This window comes from Triturus cristatus, chromosome 6, assembly GCF_964204655.1.
Source record: "Triturus cristatus chromosome 6, aTriCri1.1, whole genome shotgun sequence".
Classification (NCBI taxonomy): Eukaryota; Metazoa; Chordata; class Amphibia; order Caudata; family Salamandridae; genus Triturus; species Triturus cristatus.
Window position 1 is genome coordinate 211,307,673 of NC_140589.1, and position 26,987 is coordinate 211,334,659.

Sequence of the window (26,987 nt, forward strand, 5' to 3'; positions counted from 1 at the left end):
AGCCGGAACGAGCCCAAGCATGGGAGAGGCTGATGGCGGACTTAACAAGAGTTGGCAGGGAATTGGAGGCTTCCACCCCAGAGAGGCTTCCACATGTCGAGAACCCCCAGGGACCAGATTAGGGCGGAACAACTCAGTAGACTCAGGAGACTGGGAGCGTTCCCCGGCATCAAGACACACTGGAGAGGAAAGGGGTCGCAACGGAAGGTCCTGGCACAGCACCATTACTCACGTCTCGCGTGCCAGAGAGCCTACTAACCGAGCTGAATAGTAGTTGAGTGGAGACAGCAGTGCGGGCAGGGGGAGTCGGGGGAAGTTTTGGTTCATTGTCTTATTGTTGGGGGAAGGGGAGGGGGGTATACCTTGCATATATAGCGTACTGCTAGGAGACAGCAATGTGATTGTTATAGTTAATGTGTACAAATGGGGCCAAGCAAGGGTCACGACGAAGACAGTGATTAGGATAGGTCTCTTTTTTCCTGTCTATTATACACTGACACCCTAAGGGGTATGTTTCATGATGTGCAAAAGGCAATAAAAATGTGTTTAAAAAAAATAGGAGGCATTATTTTGTGTTCAGTTAAAGACATACAGTATCTGTTTCGTAGGTAGGATAGTTCTTTGTTTTTCTCCGCTGCTCTGTCGGCAAACATGCCAGTTTGTGTGACAAATACCACTGCAGTATTTTGCCACAATGTTCAAAACTGATGATAATACTTTGTGTATTGATTATCATTTGCACTCTGGTATGGAACAGTGTGCCAAAGTGGTCATTAAAATGCTGCATATCTGGCTGCAAGAAAGAGGTGGAGAATATCTGCATGACAAGATTGAAATTGTCAAAAGTTGCTGCATGTCCTCATTAGGGATGAGCACCACTCACTCTGCAGCAGTGCCCTAGCTGTGCAGTTGAACAAGGATAGGCACACACCCTCGAGATCTTGCTGGAACCTATTATGACATTTTGCCTGGATCCCTCAGAGATAATCTACTACCATCATTACTATTCTTGTTTAATACTTAGAGGCTCATTAGCAACATGTATGTTTTGCTCTCAATGTCTTTCTATCTTTCTAGTATCAACTGTGGAGGTACATTTTGCAGATGCCGAGACATGATTGTAAGGACCATTGATGATGGATTTGAGGTTGTGGGACTTTAAACGTTTTTAACACATGACACTGAGCCAAACCTTTTTATTTCTGTACATGTGCATCATTTTAGCTATCCTAAGGTGCAAAATCACCCAGTCCTCACTGAGTCTCAGGGCTGTAGCTCAAGGTATAAAGCCCGAGGCATTTTGGTGTTAGAATTGTGTGGCCTGCAGATATATTTTTTGTCTGCATAGGCAGTGGTCGCACTTCATAGTGCGACAGCTCGTAAAATCTTACAAGATGAGCTGCTAATTTCACTTGTCAGCTCTCCACCTTGTTTGAGACAGACAACACTACCAGCTTTATTCCATTGCCTCCAACTGCATTCTCTTTTGTCACCTGGGTAGGATGAAAAACTTCACTGTGGTCCAGTCTTCCCTTCCGCACCCGCCATCATTTTCGCCACAGGGATGGCAACAGAGGCTACGGCTCCTCTTTGCGGCACATTCTCTGCAGTCTAGAGAATCTTGGCTGTGTCTCTCATGTCATCGGGGGGCACCAGTTTACTTGATCGTCCTCCACTCTTGGGGATATAATGGTCTGCATGTTCCCTGCCAAGCTGCAGTTACACTGTCACTCAGCAGTCACCGTTCTGAGAGGTGCCTATAGTGTCCTTGGTGCCAAAACAAATCGAGACACTTTACTTGGTGATGTAACAATGCTAAATATTTACTGAAAAACATTTTGCACACAAATGATAATGTGTGTAGAAATCAGGTTTATCAGTAAAACTAGGTGTGTGCAAATCTAGTGGCCATTTCAATGGAAAATGTGCGATCTGTAAATGACTGTGTGCCTCCACATGATGCTTTAGTTACATGAAAAAAATAAACTGCCTCATGTCCATTGAAGCTAGATGGGGCGCGAAAGTCTTTCATTTTAAAAATATTGTTGGGGTTCTAAAATGTTTAAGAAGCACTGCCACGGAGCATTGTCTTTATCTGCTCGGGGACAAACCTTGTTTTCATTGATTCAAACCGATTGATTAAGGAAAATATAGCTAATGCAATGCCTCTCTTTCATTATTAAGATACTTTTAAGAAAGAACGTTAACATTATTTAGGTCCTCCGTTGGCCAATTCTAAACCTCCTCCTTCCACGGATGACATCCCTATCCCTGGTAACTGGGAGAATGTGGGATCTCAGTTTATGGTCCTCCCCTTTTTCAAATATTCCATCCACTTTGTGATGTCTGTCCCATAAGTTAATTGACACCTTCAGGAACCAGCCCCACATTAAAGTTTGAATGGGGTGTAGAAAGGCATTGTACTGTCTGAAATATTTGTATTGCTTAATAGTAGGAATTACAGTCTCCTCTTTCAGGCAGTGGTAGCTCCTCTACAGCCATTGATCGATCTTGCAGGTAGCCACTTGTAAGGACCCAGTTGCTAGTGGGCACTGTTAGAAATTGGGGAGGGCCATTTTCAACAGGCACCCCCACAGCAAACCAGTTCTCACCCTCAAGAGCAAGTGGTTTTCCACTATCAGCATGCACTGATTTTTCCCTCTCATTGGACACTAGTAGCCCCCATCCAGCAGTTTTATGGCACTCGCAGATTGTTTGACCCCCATCAAAGTGTTTGCTGGACCACATTAGGCATTTTTCGACTCCTTTGTTGCTCTTCCATGTTTTCCAATATTTGCATTGCCAGGTTCCTAGAAATCAGTATGCATGTACTCCTGCAGAAGAGATGTAGTAAAAGCAGAATGGGGGCTAGCTACCCTAGTATCTTCCCAGCTTCAAATGTTTACTTTTGTTCAAGTATGCTTCATGGGACTTGTGCTTTATTGGTGCTTATGTATCAGATAATGTATTGCCTCCTAACCAAGGTTATTTACACATGTCACCATGAGGGACAAAAATCTAGTTTTTACTGACATTGGCCTAAATTCTATCTCGTTTTGAAAGTCCTGTCCAATGTCACATAAGTTTGTCCTTGTCGCTGAACTAATGGTGAGGCAAGTGCATTTATGGAATGTGGCTGGGACTCTGTCATGGATCTCTCAACTCTCCAAATGTTCCCCTTCATTGATCTTTCCCAGTGAAAAATTTCTCATGAGTATTGCTCAATAATAGTATCCACCCCATAACCAAAACTTTTGAAACTAATTTCTGATCCCTAAATTTCTATCAGAAATACATTTAAATCATCATGACTACGTTTTTTGTAAGCTTGGTGTGTGATACGGCATCCTCTCTTGGAGCTACAATTGTGGCGCACACTCAGAAGAAGGTGGCATGTCTGGCAGTTAGAAAATAGCAGACCACCTACTCAGACCTTAAACGTGTACTTATACAGCCTAATTTGTCACATAAACATTTTAAGTAATGTGCGCAATCCTGCCTCACTGTGGTAGTTAAAAAAAAAAATATGAGATAATTCAGAGCTTGGCAAAATATCCTACTAGCAGAGGCATTAGTAACCTAAAGCAACAACATGTCAGTGACAGGTTCATCATCCCACTTAGTAAGAATCAATCACTGCTACTCGAGGTGAAACCATGACCCTCTCAATGTCCATTATAACACAGAGGGCCCCTTGAGCAGGTCCAGTCCCTGATTAGTGCACTCTCCAGGTCTAAGACACTTAGGTACTGATTTATTCCTTGATGGATGGTACTCCCTCCGTCAGGGTGGCAGTGGACATTACCTCTGCCACTCTGACAGACTACTGTCTGTCAAATTTAAGGATCACCACCAGTCTAGTGGTATTCTCTGTATGTTGAAAGGAATCACCGTTACAACGGTTCCCTTAAAGGTACAAAAGATTTTGTGGACAGCTGTTGTCAGTTTTGGTGGACATCCTTCAAACGTTCAGCATTTTTTGTCTTTCCAAAACTAACTCCCAAAGTGGGAAAAACAAGAAAACATTGACCCGCACACCATGCAAGATTTCTCCCTGGGTGTGAGAGCCATTTTCTTTTTCTGTGACAGACTGAAAAAAAACAAAAATTACATAACCTCATCAACCCTTAAATAGGGTAGGCGGTGTAACACCCCTCCATTATGCCTTTGGAGGATGCTTTCCATTGACAGATCCAACAGAGCTCCATTGACGGAAAGCTTGTCATCCACCCATCTCTAGATGAGGCAGGCAGACTTAGAGTTTGGTGGGCAGGGTACACTGTTGTGTTGGCGATTGAGTACCCTGTCCTTCAAACTCTGAATCACTCCCTTAGACCTGGAGAGGGCCTGTGGGACCCTTTAGATGGGCCCTATGAGGAAGGGAAATCCACTTATCTCATTTACCCTTTATTATTTATTTATTTTCGTTCTTTTTCTTTAGCATCGCTTCATCACTTAGTATAAGGCACTTTATATGTAACATTAATTACATATACTCAATAAGCTTACAAAGCACAGCAGTCAAGAAGTTAACAGTGGAAGGCCAAGGGGATGGGAGGTACAGGGAGGGGGAGGAAGAGAGAGATGTAGAAGTTCTAATGATACAAGATTGTGCTAAGGCAGTACACTGAAGAAGCAATGCTGGCCAGGTTAGACAGTATACTATAATTGTGTCTTGGGTGACCCTGTACCTGGAAAGGGAGTACCTTTATTTAATGAGCTTGTAGTTAAGGTAGACTATTAGCATTTAAAAGCACTGATTTCTCAGTTCCCCTGTGTCGTTCACCATGTAGAACCCAATTCCTATCATCTTGCCTTTTCTGGGTGTTTTGCATTTGTGATTATTCCTATCCCGACTTAAAGCTTGCCAATATCAAATCACACAATAATGCAATTGGCTGCACGTCTAGATCACTCTTATCTGTGTAATGAATACTCTCACTGATTGTTTAACCTTACCTTTGAATCTTATGGCAGAGGGGTGTCCAGAATTTTCCTTGCCATTGCTCTTGTTCTTCTGCAACTAGAAGGGATAAAACTAAGAATCTCTGCCCATCTTCTTCAGCTTCCGCCATGAGAAGAAGCCCTACAGACACCCATCCGACACATATAAATAAGTTCTTCACATGATCTCCACTAGGATGTCGATAACCTCTGTTCTTTAACAGCCCAAAGCGTTTCTAAACCATGTGAAAGAACACAGTCTGCTTGAGCACAACTGGGATTGTTAGAGGAGCCTGACACATGGATTTTGTTCAGCCTCTACAGGAGCAAGAATGCTGTTTGAATGTAGCCAAATTATATGAACTTCAAGCTGATGTTTCTAAAGATATTGTGCACATATCCCAGGGTTTCCTTCCATTCTGTATTGGTCAGTCCTCTACTGTTGTCTGCCTTCCATTTAAGCCTTAAGGTAGTCCGATTTACCTTGGGCAGGGAGAGTAGTGCCTTATAGAGCCATGTGACCTATTTCCACCTCTGGCCCATTGTGAATAACTGTACAACTGCATGGGTCTGATGTTCAGTATCACTAAGTTCCCCCCCACACATATACACTTTTTGTGCATTGTGTGTGCAAACACGCCATATTGGGAAAATTATTCTGTTGGAGAAAACCCTTCCCTATTCACCCCAACATGTTTTGTGCAGTGTATGTACAATTGCACCATATTGAGAAAATTATCCTGTTGAAGAACCCCCTTTCCCTTTATCAGTTCCGTCAAGGTTTACAGTCCACCAGAGGAATAGCAGTCACCCACTGTCTCTGCACCTGTCCCCTTCCATTTTTCTAGTTGACTGGCAGTAAAGTATCCCTGAGTACCCGGCAGACCTGCCAGCAGCAGAACTGGGTCATATGGCGGTGCAGACCAGATTGTCCACTCACAGGCCTACAGGTTGTCCAACCTTCTAATGCGAAGCAAATAGAAAATGGGGGCATTTTCCATAAAGAAAATTCATCCAGGCATCCTCTCTGGGTAGCCAGATAAGTGCATTTGAGCTCTTTTGGTCCTCCTAAGCTCCCCTCCACCCAGGCTTCCATTTCACAGAGCTCTATTCTGTGCCAGCAGGCACTCCAGACCATATACGCCAACAGTAAAAACCGGTCTCTGAAAAATGTCTTCAGGGTCCACAGAGGTAGATTCAAAAGAGGACAGCAATCTTGGAACTATTAGCATGTTGGCTATTGTTATCTTACCCAAGACAAATGAATAAAGTCCACCCTACTGCCTGCCTGCAGAGTTGCTCCCATATTCCCGTCCATGAGGTTCACCTCCAAGTGATAAGGTGTGCGGTTCTCATGAGATGACCATGTCTGAAAGTTGTGGGGGTTCAGCTTTTGGCTCTGGGCTGCCTGGAAAGATGCATGTTGTTATCCAGTTGCCCCTTCAGTCTGACGTTCAACCTAAGTCTTCCAGGGAAGCAATTCTAGTCTGTTGTCGCAAATTTGTTAGAAGCAGACTTGCGTCTTCTTCGTATAGCAAAATTATATGTATTTTGTCTACTAGCCATATGCTCCAATCCAACTCTTCTGTCTTAGTCACTTAGGCCAAAGACTGGAAGTAGAAGAGTCCTATTCACCTCAGTCTATCTCCATGAAATCCCACCCGCCTAAGTACTGCAATTAGGGAACATTGTAGCCTTTTTTAACACCGGTAAGAAGCACCAAATATCCAGTGACATTCTGCATTTTAGAAAAAAACAATTCTGATCCAGATGGATCACCCTAAATTCTCCAGTTCGAGATGGAGGTGACTGGTCTACCCCAAGTGAGAGTCGGTAATAGTAGTTAATGATCTGAGAATGTTCTGCCAAGGTACTCCAATACGACCACTGTAAACTAGAGCAAAATTGAGCAAAATATATGATCAAGTCTAACATGGAGCTTGTGCATTGGTGAGTACATACTAGTATTATACTAGGCTAAGGTAGAAGAGCCCTTCCCCCCCTAAGCCAGAAGGGTAGAGATGTATTCCCGGGTGTGGATACGTCCTGCCGAATCAAATACTAATCACCTAGTAGTGAAGCATGGCACTACTAGAGTGTGTGAGGGTTATTTAACAAAAATGAAATGCTTCCTTCCCTGCGCTTGAGCGGTTGATGCCCCGAGAGTGTAGTGCCGAGCTTTCATTACACTGGATGGGATACCTTTGCTGATTAGAGTACAATGAATAACCTCTCACCCAGAGTGCAATATCCTCCACAACTCAAATAGTTTTCTGTTAATCATCCTGATGTCATCGTGCCTATGGTCTAGATCTACGACCAGCACACAGTTGTAGTTCCCAAGCATTCTAATACAGCTACTTAATTACTTAAATGGTCTGTATTCAGGGCATATATCGCAGTAAGAACAGTGGCAACGCTAGAATCTGGTATTGTCAATTTTGCAATGTGTCTTTCTTTTGTTCAGTGCAATTTTTTCAGAGTCATATGAAAGTTGCTGAAACCGTGTAGGATACAGAGTTCTTACAGGATATAATTGTAAGCTGTTTTCTAAATCAAAACAAGCACTTTCACTGTAGCTTTGTTTTTTATCTACAGTGGATGTTCTGGTGTTGTTGCCGCAATCCTTGGAACTCCTGCTGATGTTATTAAAACCCGAATAATGAACCAGCCAAGGGACAAGCATGGAAGGTTTGGCTATTTCATGTTTTTATGTTCTTTATTTGTAGATTTTGACTACATAATAATGTATGCTGTCCTGTGTCTTATCGTCTCTGACTGAATCTGCAAAATCCGTGGTGTCCAGTCCCTGTATTTGTGTCTCCCCATCCCTGTCTTGTCGTTTAATTTTTGTGCTCATCTCTCCATGTCCCTGTCTTTAAGTCCTTATGTCCAAGTTTTCCATGCGTGTATGCAGATCTCTCCTGTCTGTGCCCATATATCTCTTTTCTGTCTATTTATCATTATGTCACTACCTTATTGCCTGTAATGTTCCTCCCTTTCCTGGTATTGTTGTATCCATGTTCCCATGTTTGGGCTCTCTGTTTATACAACTGTGTCTCCCTGTCACTAACCTGTTTCTGAATGAACCAATGCCTATGTTTCCCTCAAACTTAAATTTGTATATTCTCTAAGCCTCTGTCTGACCTTCTCTACATTTGCGTCTCCCCATATCTACGTCTGTGGCGTCTCCTCCTTACATCTTTCTTCCCCTCCCTATGTCTTTGTCTACCCATCCCTACCTCTCTGCCACTTTGTTCCTGAATCTGTTTTCATTTCGCTATATCTGTCCTGGACTTGCCCCCCAAAGTTAACCTCAAACATTTTGTCTTATTCCCTCTATCTACATCTGTGGCGTCTCCTCCTTACATCTTTCTTCCCCTCCCTATGTCTTTGTCTACCCATCCCTACCTCTCTGCCACTTTGTTCCTGAATCTGTTTTCATTTCGCTATATCTGTCCTGGACTTGCCCCCCAAAGTTAACCTCAAACATTTTGTCTTATTCCCTCTGCTGAATTTGTGTTTGTTGACCTCAGGACTTGGCACTTTACCACTGCTAACCAGTGCTAAAGTGCTTTTGCTCACTCTATAAAACGTGGTAAGATTGGCTTGCACCTGATGGCATATTACATTTACTTGTAGATCCCCAGTAAAGTGGTATACCATATAACCAGGGCTGGTTGACTAAATGCTACTAGTGTGCCTGCAGCACTTATTTCGCCACACGCTTATGTAGCCTCCTAAACATGTCTCAGGCCTGCAATTTGCAGCCTGTAGGGCAGTTCAAACTACCAATTCAGCTTGACGAAATAACCCCTTTGCGAAGCCTAATTCTCTCTTTGTAATGTATGTAACCCCTTGGATAGGCCCTAAACAGCCCAAAGGGCAGGGTGATATTCCAGCCACGAGGGTAAGACGAGGCCATACAAAGGGTGGCTTGTCTATTTTACTCTTGGTGGAGTTAAGCTGGGACTTTAAAATATTCCATCTTTCCTGTAAAAATTCACAATGCATCAAGATAAAATTCTGGAATGAAAGAGTTTGCTTAGGCGAGGCACTACTCCTCTTTAACCTCTATGTTCCACCGGCCCCGAACACAACTTATTGCTGATAAAAATATTTGATCACATTGAAACGATCTTACAAGCTTGTGGAAACGTACAGGTTCTTATCATGGGGGATTTTAATGCAAAAAACTCTAATGCCTCGCTGATAGCTTACCAAAATATAGCCCTCGAAGAAACCTGGTCTATACCATCTTCTGCTCTGCCAGCTTCCATCTAGGCAGATAAGCGTGGAAAGATGATATTCGAACTATCGAATGGAATCATCTTGAAAGGAAAAACGGAAGGCGATATCCCGGCAACCTTCACAAGAAAAGGACCAAATGGTCCTTCCATATTAGTCTATGTTATCAGCAGCCATAAATTTCATCTCATTATAACAAAATTCACTCATAGTAGTGACCATGCAATCCTTCTCCTGGAATTGGAGTTGAATCTACAAGATACATCCTCATGGTCCCTTTCAAGTGGAAGCAGAGACATTCTAACTCAACAAAAACAGGGTCGAACCATATGGAATGCCGAGAATTTGTGGACAATCAATATGACACTAGAGTCCATTATCTAACCAAGTCATCAAAGGAAGCATTCTGGTTCAACACCTTGAACGTACCTCACTTCGGTAGTTTACACTCTAGAGAGCAAGGCTGTTTTTTCCAAGAACATTTCTTTAAGATAAAAAAATAATATTTCAAAGGATCCCTATTCAAGACAACTAAAACTCATTTGACTCCAGTTTAAAGAGTTTTTCTCTACCAGGAAGAAAAATCTGTTTTAAAGAAAGAGTAGAATCCATATGAAACCTAAGAGAGATATAATGGAAAAAAAACTGGGTAGACCTACAAGAGGCAGTCCTGGAAAAAAAGCAGGGCTTTTTGGGGCCTAAATGCAAGAGTGAGCGAAAGCAAAAAAAACAAACAAATGTGACACCAGTTCCGCAGAAAGAATGGGTAAATTAGCTGTCTGAACTGTACAGACCAAACACAGTCAATTAGTGCAATTTAAAATCTCCAAGTCCCAGGCCACCTAATGAATCTGTTCAGCAATTTATGGCTCCATCTGAAAAACAAATAGACCAATTTATAAGGAAGGCGAGAGCAACTTTAGCAATGGGTCCTGACATGATCCCCATAACAGTATTACAGAGCATGGAGTAAATTCCTGACCCCTCTCTTCACTTATTGCTACAAAACTGGCTATATCCCAAGCTCCTAGACAGGAAGCATCATTGTTCCACTCTTAAAAAAAAAAATAAAGGCTCCCGCCTGTCTCTAAGTAATTATTGCCAAATTGCTCTCCTGGACCCAACACGGAAGATCTTTGCAGCCACCATCTTAGACCATCTAAAACACTGGTCCTTGTCCAGGAATGCCATTCCCATGATCTAAGCAGTTTTTCACCCAGACCACTCAGTGACTGATAATATCGCAATATTGCAAACTATAATTGACAAATATGTGATTAGTAAATCATAGGTGGTATTTAGTGTTTTTGTTGATGTTTCTACATCATTTAATAGGGCAGATATAGGGAAGAAGTTAGCGAATTACGGGAGCTCTTTTAAGATTAATAGTAGCCCTCCACTCATCTACATGGAGTAAAGCACAGATGGGTGGGGATAAGAGACTGATTCAGATGATGTCCTCTTTGAATGGCCTTAAGCAGGGATGTTTCTCGCCCCATTACTGTTTTCGTTATTTCTTAGTGACCTGCCAGACAGTTTCTGAGAAGTAACTAACCACCCCCAAAAATATCATTCCAAAACATCCACATTTTAATGTATGCAGGCGATGTAGTTATTTTCGACCTCACTCCCATCGGTCTTCTCCGTAATATGGATGCTCCCCTCATTTTGGCTGGAAGTTTGGAGCAAGACCACTAATAGTCGTAAAGACGTACACTTATCTGGGTAGAGTCTTTTCATAGACATTAGAATCTAATCCCCACTTCCAGCATTTGGAATTTAAGGCTGTGGCCCGACTAAGTGCAATGAAGAGATTTGATTCATCCTCAGGAAACCAACATTTTTATCTCCTCCTTGAAACTTTTTACATTAAGATCTCCCCCCCCCCCCCCCATCCTAATCTATGCATTAGAATATATTCCTATGCAAAAGTGGTCTTTTCTAAACCTTAATGGAGGGAAGTTTCTATTTAAGATTACCCCAGTGAGCCAAGCCACGTCTGTTCAAGTGCTACAACTTGAACTATCAGTAGCTAGCTCATATACTAGAGCCTTGGCAAATATAATTAGAAGGTCATGAAACTTGCTACATGCTTTCAACGGCTCCCTCGGAGCTCTGCTATACCAGGAAACTTTTAAGTGTAGTAGAAGTCAGCTCACTTTTAAAGAAAAGCTTAAGACTGCTCTGGGGCATTTTCAATGCTCCATCAATCTTTTACAGTCTGGCCACTCACCGGTACTCTTGAAGTTTTTTCTGAAAAAATCAACCGAGATTAAGTTTTGAACTTGATATGGAACACTGCTCTCCGTTATCTCAATACAGGCTTATGCAGCCAAAATAGAATTTAAAATCAGCAAAAATATCTCAGATTTACACTAAACCGCAGAGTCAGGTGATGCATACTTTTGCTTCGATTAGGGAATCTCCCATCAAATGCTTTTACTAAACACTGGGGGGAAACAACTGATAAACTATGCTTCTGTGGCCTTTGTAATGGAGGTATCCAAGACTCAGCACCCGTTTATTCATCTGCCCAAGTTTTTTTGATAGAGGCTTGACATTGTTTTATAAAACCGATATGCTTTAGATATAATGTCTCAAGAATTAATGATCTGATTGACCTAGTACGAATACCACCTAATGAATTTGTCTGTTATAACCGGTTTGAATTTTGTAACACTTATTTACCATTGTCTTAAATATGTCTTTTATTAAAATGTATTGTAGTTATATTGTTGATCCCAGAAGAGGTCTAAAACAATAACATTTTATGTTGATAGTGAAAAACTCCTAAATTCGTTTTTCACTAGTGTGAGGCTCAACTCTCCTATAGGACAACATTGGGTTACCTTATTATTTTAAATGTGATAATTTTTGTTTGGGAACATTTAGAAATATCATATTTGGTGTCTAAGGAATTGCAATTTAAAATCCTCTTTGATGGTAAAGTCAGATTTTCAGTTGCAATTCTGAAAAGGCCACTTTTACAAAGTTGGACTTTTTTTGGCCTAACCATTTGGTGCATGCAGCCTGGTTCACATGACTGAGTGTATTTGGCTTTGGCCTTTGTGTATTCCTCCCAGACAGTGACACAATAGAGGGAGTTGGTATTGCAGGAAGGGCCACTCCGGCAGGATGGGGGGTGCAGAGCTGTGCACAGCCCCATTTGCACTTCACAGGCACTGCCGCAGCGCGCACACACACACAAATAACTTCTCACTGGCCATTGTGCTTCTAGACATCCTGTAACCAAGGCAGAGAGGAAGGAAATTCCAGAAACGTCTGAGAGAGGAAAGTTCCAGAAGTTTCTTCCACTTCAAAGTTGGCTCCAAGTATTAAAATAGGACCATCAGACCCACTTTTCAGTTTACTTCTGGATTTGTCGAAGGACTCGGAGGACTGCCCAGCTGCCTGAAGCCTGCAGTGTGCTCTGAGATCTGCCCTGCTGCTTGAGACCGGCTTGGTTTACCGTGACAGGGAATGTGGCTGTTGTTTGAGAAGGACTCACCCCCCCCCCCCCCCCCCCCCCCCCGCTGCCAACAGCCCAATTCCACACAATATGCATCACCCCATCTCTAGATCTGTCTTTTCCTTTCTCATTTTCTGTGCCTTCAAGCTACTGTGATACCTTTTCCTAGACTGTTCCTGCATCTCCTCCTTCTGGCTGCATCTCCTAGCGTCGGTGCCTGCCTCCTAGTTTGTCTCTCCACATCTCAATATATATGTGTGTATACCCATCTGTGTGTCTATATCTCCTTGTTACTGTCAGTGCTAGTGCTTGCCTGAAGTCTGAACCAAGGCAAGTCCTGTTTGTACACATTATATCATCAATACCTTTTCAAAGGCGGTCCCGCCATCTAGTATTGAAGTACAAAGAAAGGGTTTGCTGAAGTACAGCCAAAGTTTTGGAGTTATAGGGAGAAAGAAACACTCAATTACTCGATCAAAGGGCACACAGCCCCCTTCCCCTGTGCACCCCAAATTTACTCTAATTCAGCTGCATTCACCTACAATTCAAATATTGACCAGGGGTTTCTGTGGAGCGATGCTTAAAAGATATTCTCCTTGGGAAAAGTTTCTTGCAAATGGTAGGGATATTGATAACACAAACGAAATGCCTTATTGTCAAAGTCCATTAATGGATCAGAGGTATCTTATACGAATAAACTGCTGCGATGTAATCGGGTGGTGGCCATGGACTCTTTTTTAAAGCTCGGATCCATACATCTACTATTTGGTGCACATTCTCACTAACTAAAATATTGGCTACCCCCGCCGCATCAACTTACACATGGGCACCTAAAATAGATGTTGAAAGGCCGTTTCACCCCTCTAGCTAGTATATCCCGGAGACCTCCCACCATGAGAGATGATGTTGACGCTGTTGATATTACTTGCAGAGTGTGGTGGGAGTGGGCCGGACTTGCTAACTGTAACATAACGTAGTTCCCATTCCTACCTGCTGTGTGTAACTCGCTGCCCCGCCACTTCCCCAACATTGGAAGCGACTGCTGGCCAAATTCTGCGACTAGTGGGAGTGAGGGTATTGGAAGATTGTTTTTCCCCTTCATGTCCTTTCAAGAGTATACAGCATGGTGGGGAGACAGCCCAGTTGCTATACTAGACTATCATACTCTGCTCAATGGCTAGGGCCACTCTTCTCAGCTTTCCTGAGCCCCCTAAAGAGTTCCTACTCCTTACTAAATATATTCAGCGAGCAGACTCGAGCAAGTTCATTTCTTTTTGTAATTGGGAGATCATCAGGACTTATTACATAACAGTTTCAAATGGAAACAATCTGGTATGCTATGAAATGGCAGCAGTCAGAAAAGCAAAACACTCCAAAATGTAATTTTCAACAGCATTTGCTGGAGATGGGATCTCATAAAGATGGAATGGTTGTATGTCGGAACAACGCATGCCTTTACCAAGCATGCTGTTACGCCTCAGTCTTTACAATGAATGCAGCTTTACATCGCATTCCATTACCACGCATATTGTTACAACGACATGCCTTAGCTAAAGTGCTGGTCTTTGGAGTGATATTATTTACTATTCAGACTCCAGTCTGCGCAACAGTAGGGAAAGCGCAGGACTTTAAAGTCCAACGGTGCCTTCCCTAAGTCATGTCGTTGTTATGAAGTGTGGTAAAGGAATGCATGGTAAAGACGCATTCCTTGTAATGGCCGCATTGTAACTGCTTTACAACAAACAAATGATGAACGGAATGCTGACAATGCAGACATTCTCCCCCAGTCAAGAGATCTGGGTTAAATCCATCGTTCTTTTGCCTACTACGCCACCCCAGTTCAGACATGGCCATATGCAAATCAGTCTTGAGCCTGGGTCCCGTGCTCTCCATGCCACTGGAATCAAGCTATCCTGGCTGAAGAGGGGTGAAACCCCGAAACCGGTCCTGGGATGCTTGTTTCCAGTCCAGGGAGGATCTGGCTTGGCAGTTCGGGCTGGACTGTTCCCATGAGGCACAGGGTCAAGACTGATTTGCATATGGCTGGATTCTAACTGGAACGGCATGGTGAGCAAAAAAACGATGGATTTAGGCCCAGATCTCTGTACGGGGGTGAATGTATGACATTGTTCTGCATTCTGTCCATCAATTGTTGTTTTCGCATTGTAACTGCAGCGCATGTTTCGGCCGTCGTGGTAAAGGCTGTCTCCCAGATGGAATGTGCATCAGAAGGGCCCTGCTATCACATCAGGCTCTAAACACAAAGGCAACATCGAAGTAATTATAAAGTAAAAAAAAAAAGCCCTGGCAGTCACTCAAAGTAAAGTTAACCAGTGGCTTAAGTAGGCTAACCCAGTACCCCATGCTATATGCTGTAGTGGAAGTAAGCAAAATGTGAATCACACAACATACCAACAATGAAGAAAGCTGGCTGAAAACCCCTATATTCAATTATATTATACATATTGTAGTAAAGTCAAACGTTCTTGGCTAATGCCAGACCTAAAAAGTAACTTATCATTTACAATAGGACTTGCATCAAGGATCTGTGATGCTTATTCCAGTAGACAATTGAACAGGTCAGCTCCAATATGTATGGGTATGTTTTATAGCAGAAACTTATCTGGTGAGCAGAACAGTGAACAGTGAGCAAAGCTCTAGGGTATACTTCATCATCTTAATGTGTGGGTATTTTTATAGTGCAACATAGTGCTGAACTGTGGAAGAAGCTTCACTTTTTTGCAAGGATTTCTGCCCTTTAATACAGATGGATTGCTTACACCTGCATACAATCAAAACAAGCTTTATTCGATTGTAAAATTGTGCAATCATAAAAGCAGTACATAAATCGTTATAATCAGAGTGACAATATAAAATATTATAGCTCCATAGGTATCGATCATATATGAAAGTTACAAAGACATAGATACAATCGGCAATACACATTTGACAACCACAGTTAAATAAAACACTAAGCTCTTCCTGTAGGCGACCGTCCTTTTCAAAAACATCGCAACTTTCCATATCATATCAGAATTGTCCAGGGTTTGCAGTGCGATATACGCAGGTCGACAAGTCCTAAGTCCCATCATTTTTAACATTGGTCGAATCCACACTTTACTCATTTCAGAGTAAAAGCCACAAAAAAAGATAACATGGATGGTGGATTGACATGAGCTATCATCACAAGGACAGACTATCAAAGTGCGACTCCAATTGTTCATATTAGGGAAGCTGGTGAGTCTGTGAAATATACCAAGTCGGAATCTTGTTAATAAAAACCTATCAAACCCTGCTGGATCTATGGCTAGGTAATGCTGAATCTTAAAAACACTTAAAATCATTTGGTTATCTAATACCGAGGGTTTAGAAATTTCCGTGATCAGCCTTGTCATTGCCAGCAATGCAATGCCTTCTTTTTTTAATTCCTTCCTTCTTACTGAGTGCAAGGATTCAGGGTCAGTAAAATATTCAGGATGGCCAAGATTATGCATAAAATTAGAAACCTAATAAATCCAGGGAATCCTTAAAGCTTTTTCCAATTTTAAAATACCCTTTAAAACATCCCTATTTAATGTGGGTTCTTCTTTAGTCCATACACGGTGCCACAATAAGACTGGCTCAAGTTTAATCATGTCAGTCAGATATGTTAATCCCAATTCTGCATGACCGATGTAAGCAGGTGTTGTTCTTGGTACAGACAATAAATATCTTAAACATTTATTTTCCACTACTTGTAGGCGTTAGTACTTGTAATACCCCAGATTCCAGACCCATAGGTTGCGGTGGAAATACATTTTGCCTGGTAAATTTGTAGAAGTTCCAGTGGTGGTCGTAACCCTAATCTTTTCGAAAACTGGGTGAGTGCGGATATTGTGTTAATAAAACTAAGTGTCTTAAATCTTATTGCCTGTGTCCACATGTCCTCTTGGTGGACATAACACCCAGATTAGAAAAAGTTTTTGTTATGTCAATCTTTTGACCCGCAATAAACACTTCCCGACATTTTTTCCTCCCCACCCCACAGCTCATAATGTAGGTCCTAGACGTGTTCACGTTTAGACCTAAGTCCCGCATAAAATCGTTAAAACCGTTCAAAACTCTCTGTAAACCGACTTGGGTTCAAGACAATAAAACCGCGTCGTCGGCGTATAAAAGGGCAGGGATTGGGCGACCATTAATCTTAGGGAAGTTAACCTTTTGCTCAAGTAATGCGCCCTCCAGATCATTTATGTGTAAGTTAAAAAGAAATGGTGCGAGGACACATCCTTGTCGGCCTCCCCTGCGGATTGGGATTGAAGATGTGGTCCCACCCTTGACATCAAAGCGGACTCTGGTTTGTGCATTAGAGTAAAACCGCCTTAAAAAGTAAATCATTTGATGATCCACACCTATCCTTTCTAAAATCTCCCACAATTTAATATGTCGTACCGAGTCGAAAGCTGCTGTCAAATCTACAAAGGCTAAAAACAAGTTACCCTTTTTCACACAACATATTTTCCCACCAGTAAAGCAAGATAAAGAGACTGCTCAATAGTGCCCACGCGAAAGCCATATTGCAAATCGGATAGAATCTTATTATCAGATGCCCAGGCTTTTAGTCTTACTAAAATTACTCGACCTAAGATTTTTGTCATTGAGTCGAGTAATGAAATGGGCCTTTAGCATCTAGGGTCTTGCTGGTTTCCTTTTTTAAAATGGGAACTATGATTGACTCTGTAGATAAATTTGACTTAAAGAGATCACTGGGGACACCATTTGGTCCGCGCACCCTTCCTCCATGGGTGTTGGAGATTGCCATCACCACCTCGTCTAGGGTGAATTTGAGGTCAGTATTAAATTATTTATTCCTTAATAAGGTGTCATTGTCAGGCCGATCTATCCCCCTGAAGACCTCTGTGAAATGCCCAATCCACTGTTCCTCTGAGATAGCAATCTCAATGGAAGGACCCCCGTATGGTTTCAGAAAAGGTGCTTTTACCACCTTCCAGAAGGCACTGCTATCCCTACTTAAGGCAGCCGAATGGAGGGACTCCCAGGCTTCCCTTTTCAGGCTATCTCTTCTCACCTTAATTGCTAGTTTATACGTTCTCCTTGCCACCCTAATGGCCACACGATCTCTCGGAATAGTGTGAAGAATATTTTTTAAGTTTGTGTGTGCTTTCGTGCATTGTGAGTCAAACCAACCCGTTAGTTTTGCCTTCCTGGCCTTGTGAACAGAAAGGACTTCCCTCACAGTACTCGATATTGACTCAAAAGCCTCTAAAATGCTACCTGGGCCAGCTAAATTGCTAGTACAAATATCGAATTCATCTTTGCAATTAGTCACCACAATTTTTTTAACACGATCGGGATCAATCATAGCCCATTTCAGTGCATAACTATTCGTTCTATCCAGTGCAAGTGACTCCAAAGGCAATGGAGCAATATTATCCCTATTTGAACTTTTTAAACATCCTTTAAATGTTGCACACAGTGGGAAATGGTCACTCAATGATATATCTCCAATGTGAAATGAGCTAACCTGAGCGCATAGAAATTTGACAGCAATAAAAAAATCAATTGTAGAGTGTAAACCCCGCCCATTAAAAGTATACCCCATAGATACTGGTTCCAGGCACATTTCATTTACAAATCCTAAGTCCAGGGTGCTTAACAACTCATATAGCCGCTCCCCGACTTTTGAGTGTGTAAAATGCGTACCACTGAGCCTTTCCTCCACATTGAATCCACACACATTTGAATCATCAGCGGGACATAAACCACAGTGAAAATCTCCTGCGAATAGGATCTTGGTGTCCGAGACACTTTTCTGCCAGAGGGATTGAACATCAGTTATTAACTCATTAAAACCGCTTCTACATCAAGCGTGGCAATATTGTTATACAAAATAATCAAAATTATTGATTGCTTGCTGTCTGTCTTAATATTAATAATTTGAAAAAATGCATTATCTAGCCTAGATTCTATGTCACTAGAATTCAGCGTATTTGCAATATATGTACAAAGGCCTCCCTTTAGTCTACCTCCTTTACTATCTCGTGCCTCGGTGTGTAAGGTTCTATACCCGTTAATATGTAGTGGATCTCTAGCCCATGTCTCTTGAAGGAAGAGCATATCCTGACTTTGAATAAAATCGCACCAAATTGGATTTAACAATTTTTGGTGTAATCCTGCAATATTCCATGAGACAAGTTTACAGAGGGTTTCCTCTCCTATATTGTCCTGGATATACATTGGTAATTTTGACGAGGCATGGTTGTTATCAAGGTGCATTACAAGTTGCATAACTTTTGCGGTTGTGACTCCTTCTAATATAGTTAACTGGGTGGCACAGGGCAGTGATAAATGATTGCAGTCTCTATCTAACGGCCCTTGCAGGGGAGCTCCATGGCTGGAAGTGATGTCACAGTTAAGCCAGCTTTCTACAATAAAGGAATTAACAGCGTCGTCAAAGATAGATGGTTCATGTATGCTGCATTTAGAGCCTTGGGCTAGGGTAGGCAAGTATTCTTTATACGATAGACTAGGAGCTTGATCAAATGGTCAATCAATTGTGTCTAGGGACTCAAATACTTCAAAACGATTGCTGGTTGGCACGATGTAACGAGAAAAACTACTATTGGAAAAAAGAGGCTGTTGGAGATAAGACTGTTCATCAGTCAAGGGGTTATTTATAAAAAAAAACCCAGAGGGAGAATATTAATGCCATTTACATTAATCTCCCCAGTTCCTTCTCTATTAAGAATGTGCCGTACCAGATTTGGCGATCTAAATGATAAAACAATACAATCTCCTTGCAATCGTTTAACTTTCCAACCCATGAGACTTGTCTTGCCATGTTGAATTCACTGAAAAGAGCGTTATTTAGCCCTGTTTTGGTATTAAGAAAATGACCAGCTTTATTGCGTAGAGTTGACCAGTGTTCAAAATCATTACCAAGCACAGGAGGGGCATTTGCTAAGACCACTGTGTATGGGGTCGCTTCAGGAGGGAGATTTAGGACCATATTGGGCGAGGCTTCCTATGTCCTACACTGCTTTGGTGCAACTGAACCTAGATCTACTTTCGTGTTCCCCTGTGCTCCCCCTCCTTCCCCCCCCCCATATTGTGCGTAACCGGGTTTTGTAGTGTTACAGGCCGAATCAATGGGAAGTTATGGCCCCGGCCATTCTGAATAGACTGAGTGTGTGCACTTGTCGAAGGATCAGTGCTTGAGTTAGAGGGCAATTGGGTCGTCGTTGCTTGGCTGCAGGTCTGACTACATTTGGGATTTGGGCAATAAGTTGTAGTGACTATACCCTTATCCCCAACGCCGTTCCCTCTTAAGGAGCATAGGCCCAACACCTTTGCCATTATTATCACCAACAACAGAGCTAGCTAATTGGGGTGGAGCTGCTAACCTTTCAAGTAAAATCACGGGGGCAAGGAGGTCAGCAAACAGTAACCCCCAAAGATCGTCCTCACTTGACCGAGCAGTATTAGAAGTCCCATCATTATTCGCCGTGGCATTACTGGGGAATGATGACATAGAAGAGCAGGCTTTGTTATTCGTTACCAGAGAGGTTATTCTGGGAACAGTTTTATGTGTTGCTCGTTGATTTTGTTTCTGTGCCACGCATCTTTTCTTTCTGGTTCCCTGATCTAGTCCCTTCTTGCCTCCCTGGTTTTTCGTTGCTTTCTGGCCTCTAGTACTAACACCAGTACTCTGTGTCTCTGCCTCTTGCTCGATAATAAGACTCATATCCTGGGCCGACAGATTAGGATTCTTATTGCTGGAGGATCCCGGTGAGTCGGCAGTGGTATCAGTCAGTCAAGGGACGATGGAAGTTTCCGGGCCATTACTCAAGGCATTGACTGTGTAATTATCAGGCTGATATGAAAAAAAGAGATTGCGGGTCCAGGGATAGCCTCCGTTCAGTTAATGCAATTTCATGCATCAGGGCAGACTCAGCGCGCACAAGAAACTCGTCTAGGTTCCCTGCCACCCCTGAGCCCGCCCCACTTTGCAACTATTCATTTGGGCGAGTACAGTCACAATTTACTTAATACTTACTCCGCTCGATACGATTACAGTCTGTGGCTGCATGGAATGCAGATGTTAGAGGGCTAGCCCAGCCCAGACTCTTTCAGGCTCTGACGGGCGCAGACGGGCCCGCCCTTGGTCCGGGCTGCGTCCTGCGCCGCAGTGGGAGAGGCTGTGCTATAAGCGCGTTGGCCACTCCTCCCCCTCACTCGCGGCAGCTGCGGGATGAAGCGGTGCACTCTGGGGGTTGAAGTCCTCCCCAGAGTGTGTGAAGAAGCGCGGGCGCCACTGTAACAGCGGCGCAGCCCCTGGGATCCTCGTCCCACCAGGAGCCCTCCAAAAGGCAGTCACGGCAATACGGGCAGCAGGTATGGGCAGCAAACAAGCAGGAAAGTTCCCTGAGCCGCAGGGGGAGAGGCTGCGCTATAAGCGCGTTGGCCACGCCTCCCCCTCACTCGCTGCAGCTGCGGGATGAAGCGGTGCACTCTGGGGGTTGAAGTCCTCCCCAGAGTGTGTGGAGCAGCGCGGGCACCGCTGGAATGGCGGCGCAGCCCCTGGGATCCTCGTCCCACCAGGAGGCCTCCAAAAGGCAGCCACGGCAATACGGGCAGCAGGTATGGGCAGCAAACAAGCAGGAAAGTTACACCTGCATCATAATTCTGCGTGTGTCCTATAATAAATTGCTTCTAGAGGCAGTGACAGTTTACTGTGCCTTCCACTGTCCTGGCCTACTTTGTGACCAGCTAGGGTCTAATACGAGCAACCCATCTTTTGGGACATGACAGCTGTAGCATCATGTAGAACTAAGTTGACTGGGTGTCCTACTGGATCAGACACTCGCTCTAGAGAGTTACATGGTGTATGGAGATGTAGAAGACTGGACCATTTGTATTTTTCATGATTGGCCACGTTATCCTGGTTTCACTATGCTTAGATGAGACAGGTGTACGCAGATTCTTGGTTTTACATGAGAATAGTGATGTATGTTGTCAGTGTCTCTCATTGATACGTGTCTGTGTAATAAGCAAGTAAGTCATTGTATACGTGTACTTAGGTTTAAAGTTCATGCCCCATGTTAAGCTAAAAAGACAGAAATGTTGCCTATGACATATTTTCCCTGAACATGGATCTCAGAGAGCCTGACTCGGTGAGTGATCAGGGTAGCCACTTTCTTCTGGAGGAGATATGATGGTTCCTGTGGTGTGCGCAATATGTGATGATGAGGGGCTTGAATCTAACTCAAGTGAGCCACCATAGTAGGTGCTGCAAGACTCTGCATATGTAGTCTCTGATTTCTATGCTTAAAAAACATCTGCAGTGATTTCTACTGCTGAAGTCTTCCAATGAAATAACTTCGGGGCCATACGAGGAGGGCATTTTCATAGCCGAGGTTTGACAGAACAGAATTGATCAACTTTAGGTAATTATGTAATGTAATGTAATGTAATTAGTATTTGTATAGCGCAGATTACACTCCAAGGAGCATCTTAGCGCTTCAGAGTGTGGGAGACCATGGTGACTCATTGATCTTGTGGTGGATCCTTGGTTTAAAGATACTAAATCATGTTTTTGCATTTTGTCTCGGATAGGGTGTAGATCCAGGTTTTAACAGTTTTCCTAAAAATTGTTTCTGTAGTAATATGTCGGAGGGGGGGGGGCAGTGAGTTCCATGCTCTGGACCCCAAGACAGCCAGGGCTTTCCCTCCTCTGGTTTTGAGTTTAAACTTGGGGATAGTCAGAAGATTGTCACCTTGGGACCTCAAACATCTGGAGGGAATGTAGCGTTGGAACATGCTCTCAATGTATTTGGGTCCTATTTTGTTAACTGCCCGAAATGTGATTAGCAGAATTTTGAAGAGCACCCTTTTGTGAATGGGCAACCAATGCAAGGTTTCCATAGCAATTGTGTCTGAGGTCCTTCTTTTCCATCCAAGGACTAGTCTGGCCGCTGCATGCTGCACCATCTGTAGTCTATGACAGACTGTCCTGTTAGTTCCTGCGTATATACTATTACAGTAATCTATACGAGAGGTGATGAGAGCTACTGCAACCGTCTTCCTTGCGGCAAGGGGGATTAGGTCAAAAAAATTCCTGAGCCCTTTTATTAAGCCGAAGCAGGTCCCTGCCACGGCTACTGCTTGTTGTTGAAAGCTAAGGGAAGGATCAAATTTTACCCCTAGATTTCGGGCTGCGTTTGCTGTATTAGGAGGAACGGTTGCATCTTCTGGCCACCATAATGCTGGGTTAAAAGAGTTTCCCTTACCGAACGGCAAAATCTCGGTCTTTCCGGTGTTACATTTAAGGTGATTCACCCTCATCCAATCGAAAGTGGCTTTAAGGCAGTTTTTAAGTCTTGTTTCTGCTTCGGTGGTTTCATCCTCCATCACTAGGATGAGTTGTGTGTCATCCGCGTATGAAATAGTAGCTATTCCAAAAGATGATATGAGGGAAATCAGGGGAGCCATGTACACATTAAAAAGCGTCGGGCTCAAGCAAGAGCCTTGCGGTACCCCTGACTTTATTGGGATCTCTTCAGATCTGAACTGGCCCAGGGTGACCACTTGTCGTCTATTTGTTAAGAAGCTTTTTAGCCAGCTCAATGCCTTTCCAATTATCCCTGCCGCGGCTAGACGGTCTATCAGGATGGAATGTGACACCGTATCGAACGCCGCAGACAGGTCTAGGAGTATGAGGACTGCTTTTTTGCCCTGGTCTAGCGCTGCTCTAAGTGTTTCCGAGGAGAATATTAGAGCTGATTCTGTTGAATGCTTTGCTCTGAAACCAGCCTGGTTAGGGTGCCAGATGTTGTTGGCCTCTAAGAAAGATGTGAGCTGTTGGTTAACTACCTTTTCTGTGAGTTTACAGAAGGTGGGAAGCAGGGATATGGGTCGTAGATTAGTGAGGGTGGTAGGGTCCGGTAACGGTTTTTTTTGTAGGGGTCTTACTGCTGCCAGTTTCCATTCCTCTGGGACTACTCCCAAGGAGAGTGAGGAATTAATGATATTATTAATGCTGGGGTTTACAGTCTCCACCAGAGTGTGGAGGACAAAAGGGGGGCATGGGTCGAAGGGGGAACCTGATTTAATTTTTAAGATTTTTGTCTGTGACTCTTCTAAGCTGACTTCCTGGAAGGCGGCTAGCTGGCTGGTCGCACTATTTCTATTAAGTTGGGACTCCTCCAAGGGGAGAGGGTGCGGGAAATCTTTAGTGAGTGTCTGTATTTTCTCATGAAAAAATTCCGCTATATTATTACACAGAGTAAGGGAAGGGGGAATGTCTCTCTGCATGGTTTTAGGATTGATATATGAGTTGACAATATTAAAGATGTCTTTTTGTTTATTATTACTGTTGGTTATGGCATTGGTGAAAAAGTCCTTTTTAGCAGTTTTTATCATCCCGTGATAGTGACGGCGGGCCACTTTGTAGCTGGACTGGTCATTTGTATCGTAGTTTCGGCGCCAGTTCCGCTCTAGTGCTCTGACCTTCCTTTGTTCCTCCTTTAAGCTTTGGGAGAACCAGGGGGCAGAGGGTCTGGATTTCTTTTTATATTTTGGTTTAGACTTTGCTTTGTCATTATCCATGGCTAGGACGTCCATCCATTCCCTGAAAGACTTGCTATCTTTCTCAGGGTCCCCTACTGATGGTGGTCTGGTTTCTAATGCCTTAGTTAGGAAACACTGTAGTCCTATCAGTTTCTTCCAGTTTGGCCCTCCATGGGGATCACATGGCTTATTCCCAGATATGTGTCCCATTACCCCTTGGAGTTCAAAAGGGATATAGCTGTGATCAGACCAAATTAGGTCTTGGGCTGGTTTTACATGAAGTGTATCCAAATTTGAGCAAATGCAGTCAAGGATGTGGCCTGCCTTGTGTGTAGGCCTGGTGGTAAGTATGTTAAGGCCTAGGATCTTCATTGTGTCCGTAAAATCTAGGGTGGCGTGGTCTGTGAGGGAGTCTAAATGTATATTTGTATCTCCTAAGATCGTATAGTTGGCTGACTTTAGTGCTAGGTCCCCTACTGCTTCTCCTAGACTACTTGTAAAGTCGGAGGGTGTTCCCGGAGGTCGATATAATAGTGTTCCTGAGAAGGTAAAGGAGTCATGAACCTTAAGGGCGAAGCCTAAGCTTTCCGCACCTTTGATACCTGGGATCGGGAAAGTCAGGCAGCTCAGTGAATCTCTATAGATGACAGCTATTCCACCGCCTCTCTGGAGGGGTCTGTCTTGTCTGGCAATGAGGTACCCCTGGGGGAGAGCAGTCGTTACATCCGGATTGCTGTTTTGGGTTAACCAAGTTTCTGTCATAAAAAGACAGTCCAGCTCTCTTTCCGAGATTAAGTCGAAGATCTGTTGTGCATGCTTGCTCATGGACCTAACGTTGACAAGCCCGCAGCGTAGGTTTGTCGGTTTGTAATGGTTTAGGGGCCTATTTAATTGATTGTGGCCAGGACTTTGTTTCCATATATTACAGTCCAGGGAACCTCCCCAGTTTTCCCTGTTAAAGGGTGGAGTGCAGGTAGGTGATTTAGTGTTAAGACCAAGCAGAGTTTCCCTAGAATACTGTATGAAACGGCCAGGGGATATGGCCTTTGGCCTGGTCGTGGCGCGGACGGGCGCAGACGGGCTTACCTTTGGCGCACCTTCGGCGCTCCGCCGGCGCCGCCGCTGCGCCCGTCCGCTGCGCTCCCTGGGGGAGGGCGTCATTTAGTCCTGGCGATGACGTGAGGGCGGGGAGGGGCCAAGCACTCGTCAGCTCGTCCAATTGTAAGTGGCGGGAGTCCAAGCAGCGCCTACTCGGCTGCTATGGGGATAGAGAGGGCCACAGGTGAAAATGGACTCTGACTCTAGACGAGTCTTTTTAAGAAGCGACCGCGCTCCGTTACACACAGCGGAACTTTGTGGATTTAAAAGAAGATCAGGTAAGTGCACAGATTCAAGTGCCCAAACTTACCGAATGTCCAGGTTAAAAGACAATAGGGAGGTTTCTGTTACCAGTAGGACAGTAGCGCAATTTACCAATGATTAGCAGTTTTACCAGAGGAATACAGGTTAAAACATTCTGTCCCGGCTTTCCGCCTCAGGACACTTTCATACACACCAACACTCGTTCGTAAATTATTGCAGGTAAGGTGCATTGTAAAAAGTGTAGTTAAAAAAAAATTTTTTAAAAAGAAGCGCTGCTTGACTATCGTGAATTTTGGTTTCTGGGGAGAGGTCTGTGTTCTTGATTTTGCCAAGGTTTTTCACAGTCTTGCCAGAGATATGGCATATGTATCCTTGCTGATTGTTCACGGCAGTGAGTGACTTTAGGTTACCAATGTGCATGTTTTTGAGTTTTATTGTGGACCAGGCGTTGAGCAAATTTGGATTGCTATGCAATGTTAGAAATGGGTGCCTTTAAGTGACCACTCCCCCATATGGGCGCAGCTCACTATTGGAGAACAGAAAGCAGGCTGCGTGGCGCCCATCAACCCCTGGCACTTACATAATCCTGAGACCAAAAAGAAGATTGGCCGCTCAATTGACCAATACTTCCAGGAGAACGTCGGGACGGTGGACTCCCCTGCTGTCCTTTGGGAAGCATTTAAGACAGTATTGAGGGGTGAAGCCCTCTCAATAATAGCCGGCCAGCGCAAAGAAAAGGAGAGCCAAATGCTTAACATCGAACGGGATCTCCTCGCTCGGAGGCGCAAATTGACAGGAATATTGTAGCTCTGTACAAGATGCAGCTCAAGGCGGCCGAATATAAGGAACTTGCCACCGACGCCGCTAAAACCATAGCAAGAGACGGGGACGGCCGGCTGTATGACCAGGGGGACAAAGCGGGCAAATTGATAGCCTGGTTGGATAAAAAGCAGAAAGCGCAGAGAGTGATATCGGAGCTTCAGACTGAGGGGGGCGCTTTCTTTACTGAGCCACAGGAGATAATTAGGGAGTTCGCATCACATTTTAAAAACGTATACAGCAAGGGATCTATGCTGCCGGAGGAGGCTTCCTCCGAGCTTCTTAAAGATATTGGGCTACCCATTCTTTCGGACAAAGATCGGGAGACTCTGGACGGTGTACTTACCTTGGAAGAACTGACCAAGGCAATCAAGGACCTCCGACCTGGGAAAGCTCTAGGACCCAATGGTCTACCTATCGAGTTGTACAAGCTCAAACCAGACTGCCTGGGCACGCACTTTAAGAATATGTTTGAGGACAGTAAAGCGCTGGGGAGGCTTCCGAGGGACCAACGTATCGCCACACTGGTGGCCATCCCTAAAGAAGGGAGACCGAGAGAACTGTGCGCCTCCTATAG

General features: G+C 43.8%; 1 protein-coding gene across 2 annotated transcripts in view; it reads left to right on the top strand.

Annotated features, from left to right (window-relative positions):
- Nucleotides 1-26,987, top strand: part of SLC25A27 (solute carrier family 25 member 27) — a 267,214-nt gene that overhangs the window by 191,515 nt on the left and 48,712 nt on the right. For both annotated transcript variants that reach the window (XM_085610548.1, XM_085610547.1), the window contains one exon: nucleotides 7,543-7,635. In XM_085610548.1, coding sequence (XP_085466674.1) covers nucleotides 7,543-7,635 — 93 coding nt within the window. The remainder of the gene's footprint in view (nucleotides 1-7,542; nucleotides 7,636-26,987) is intronic.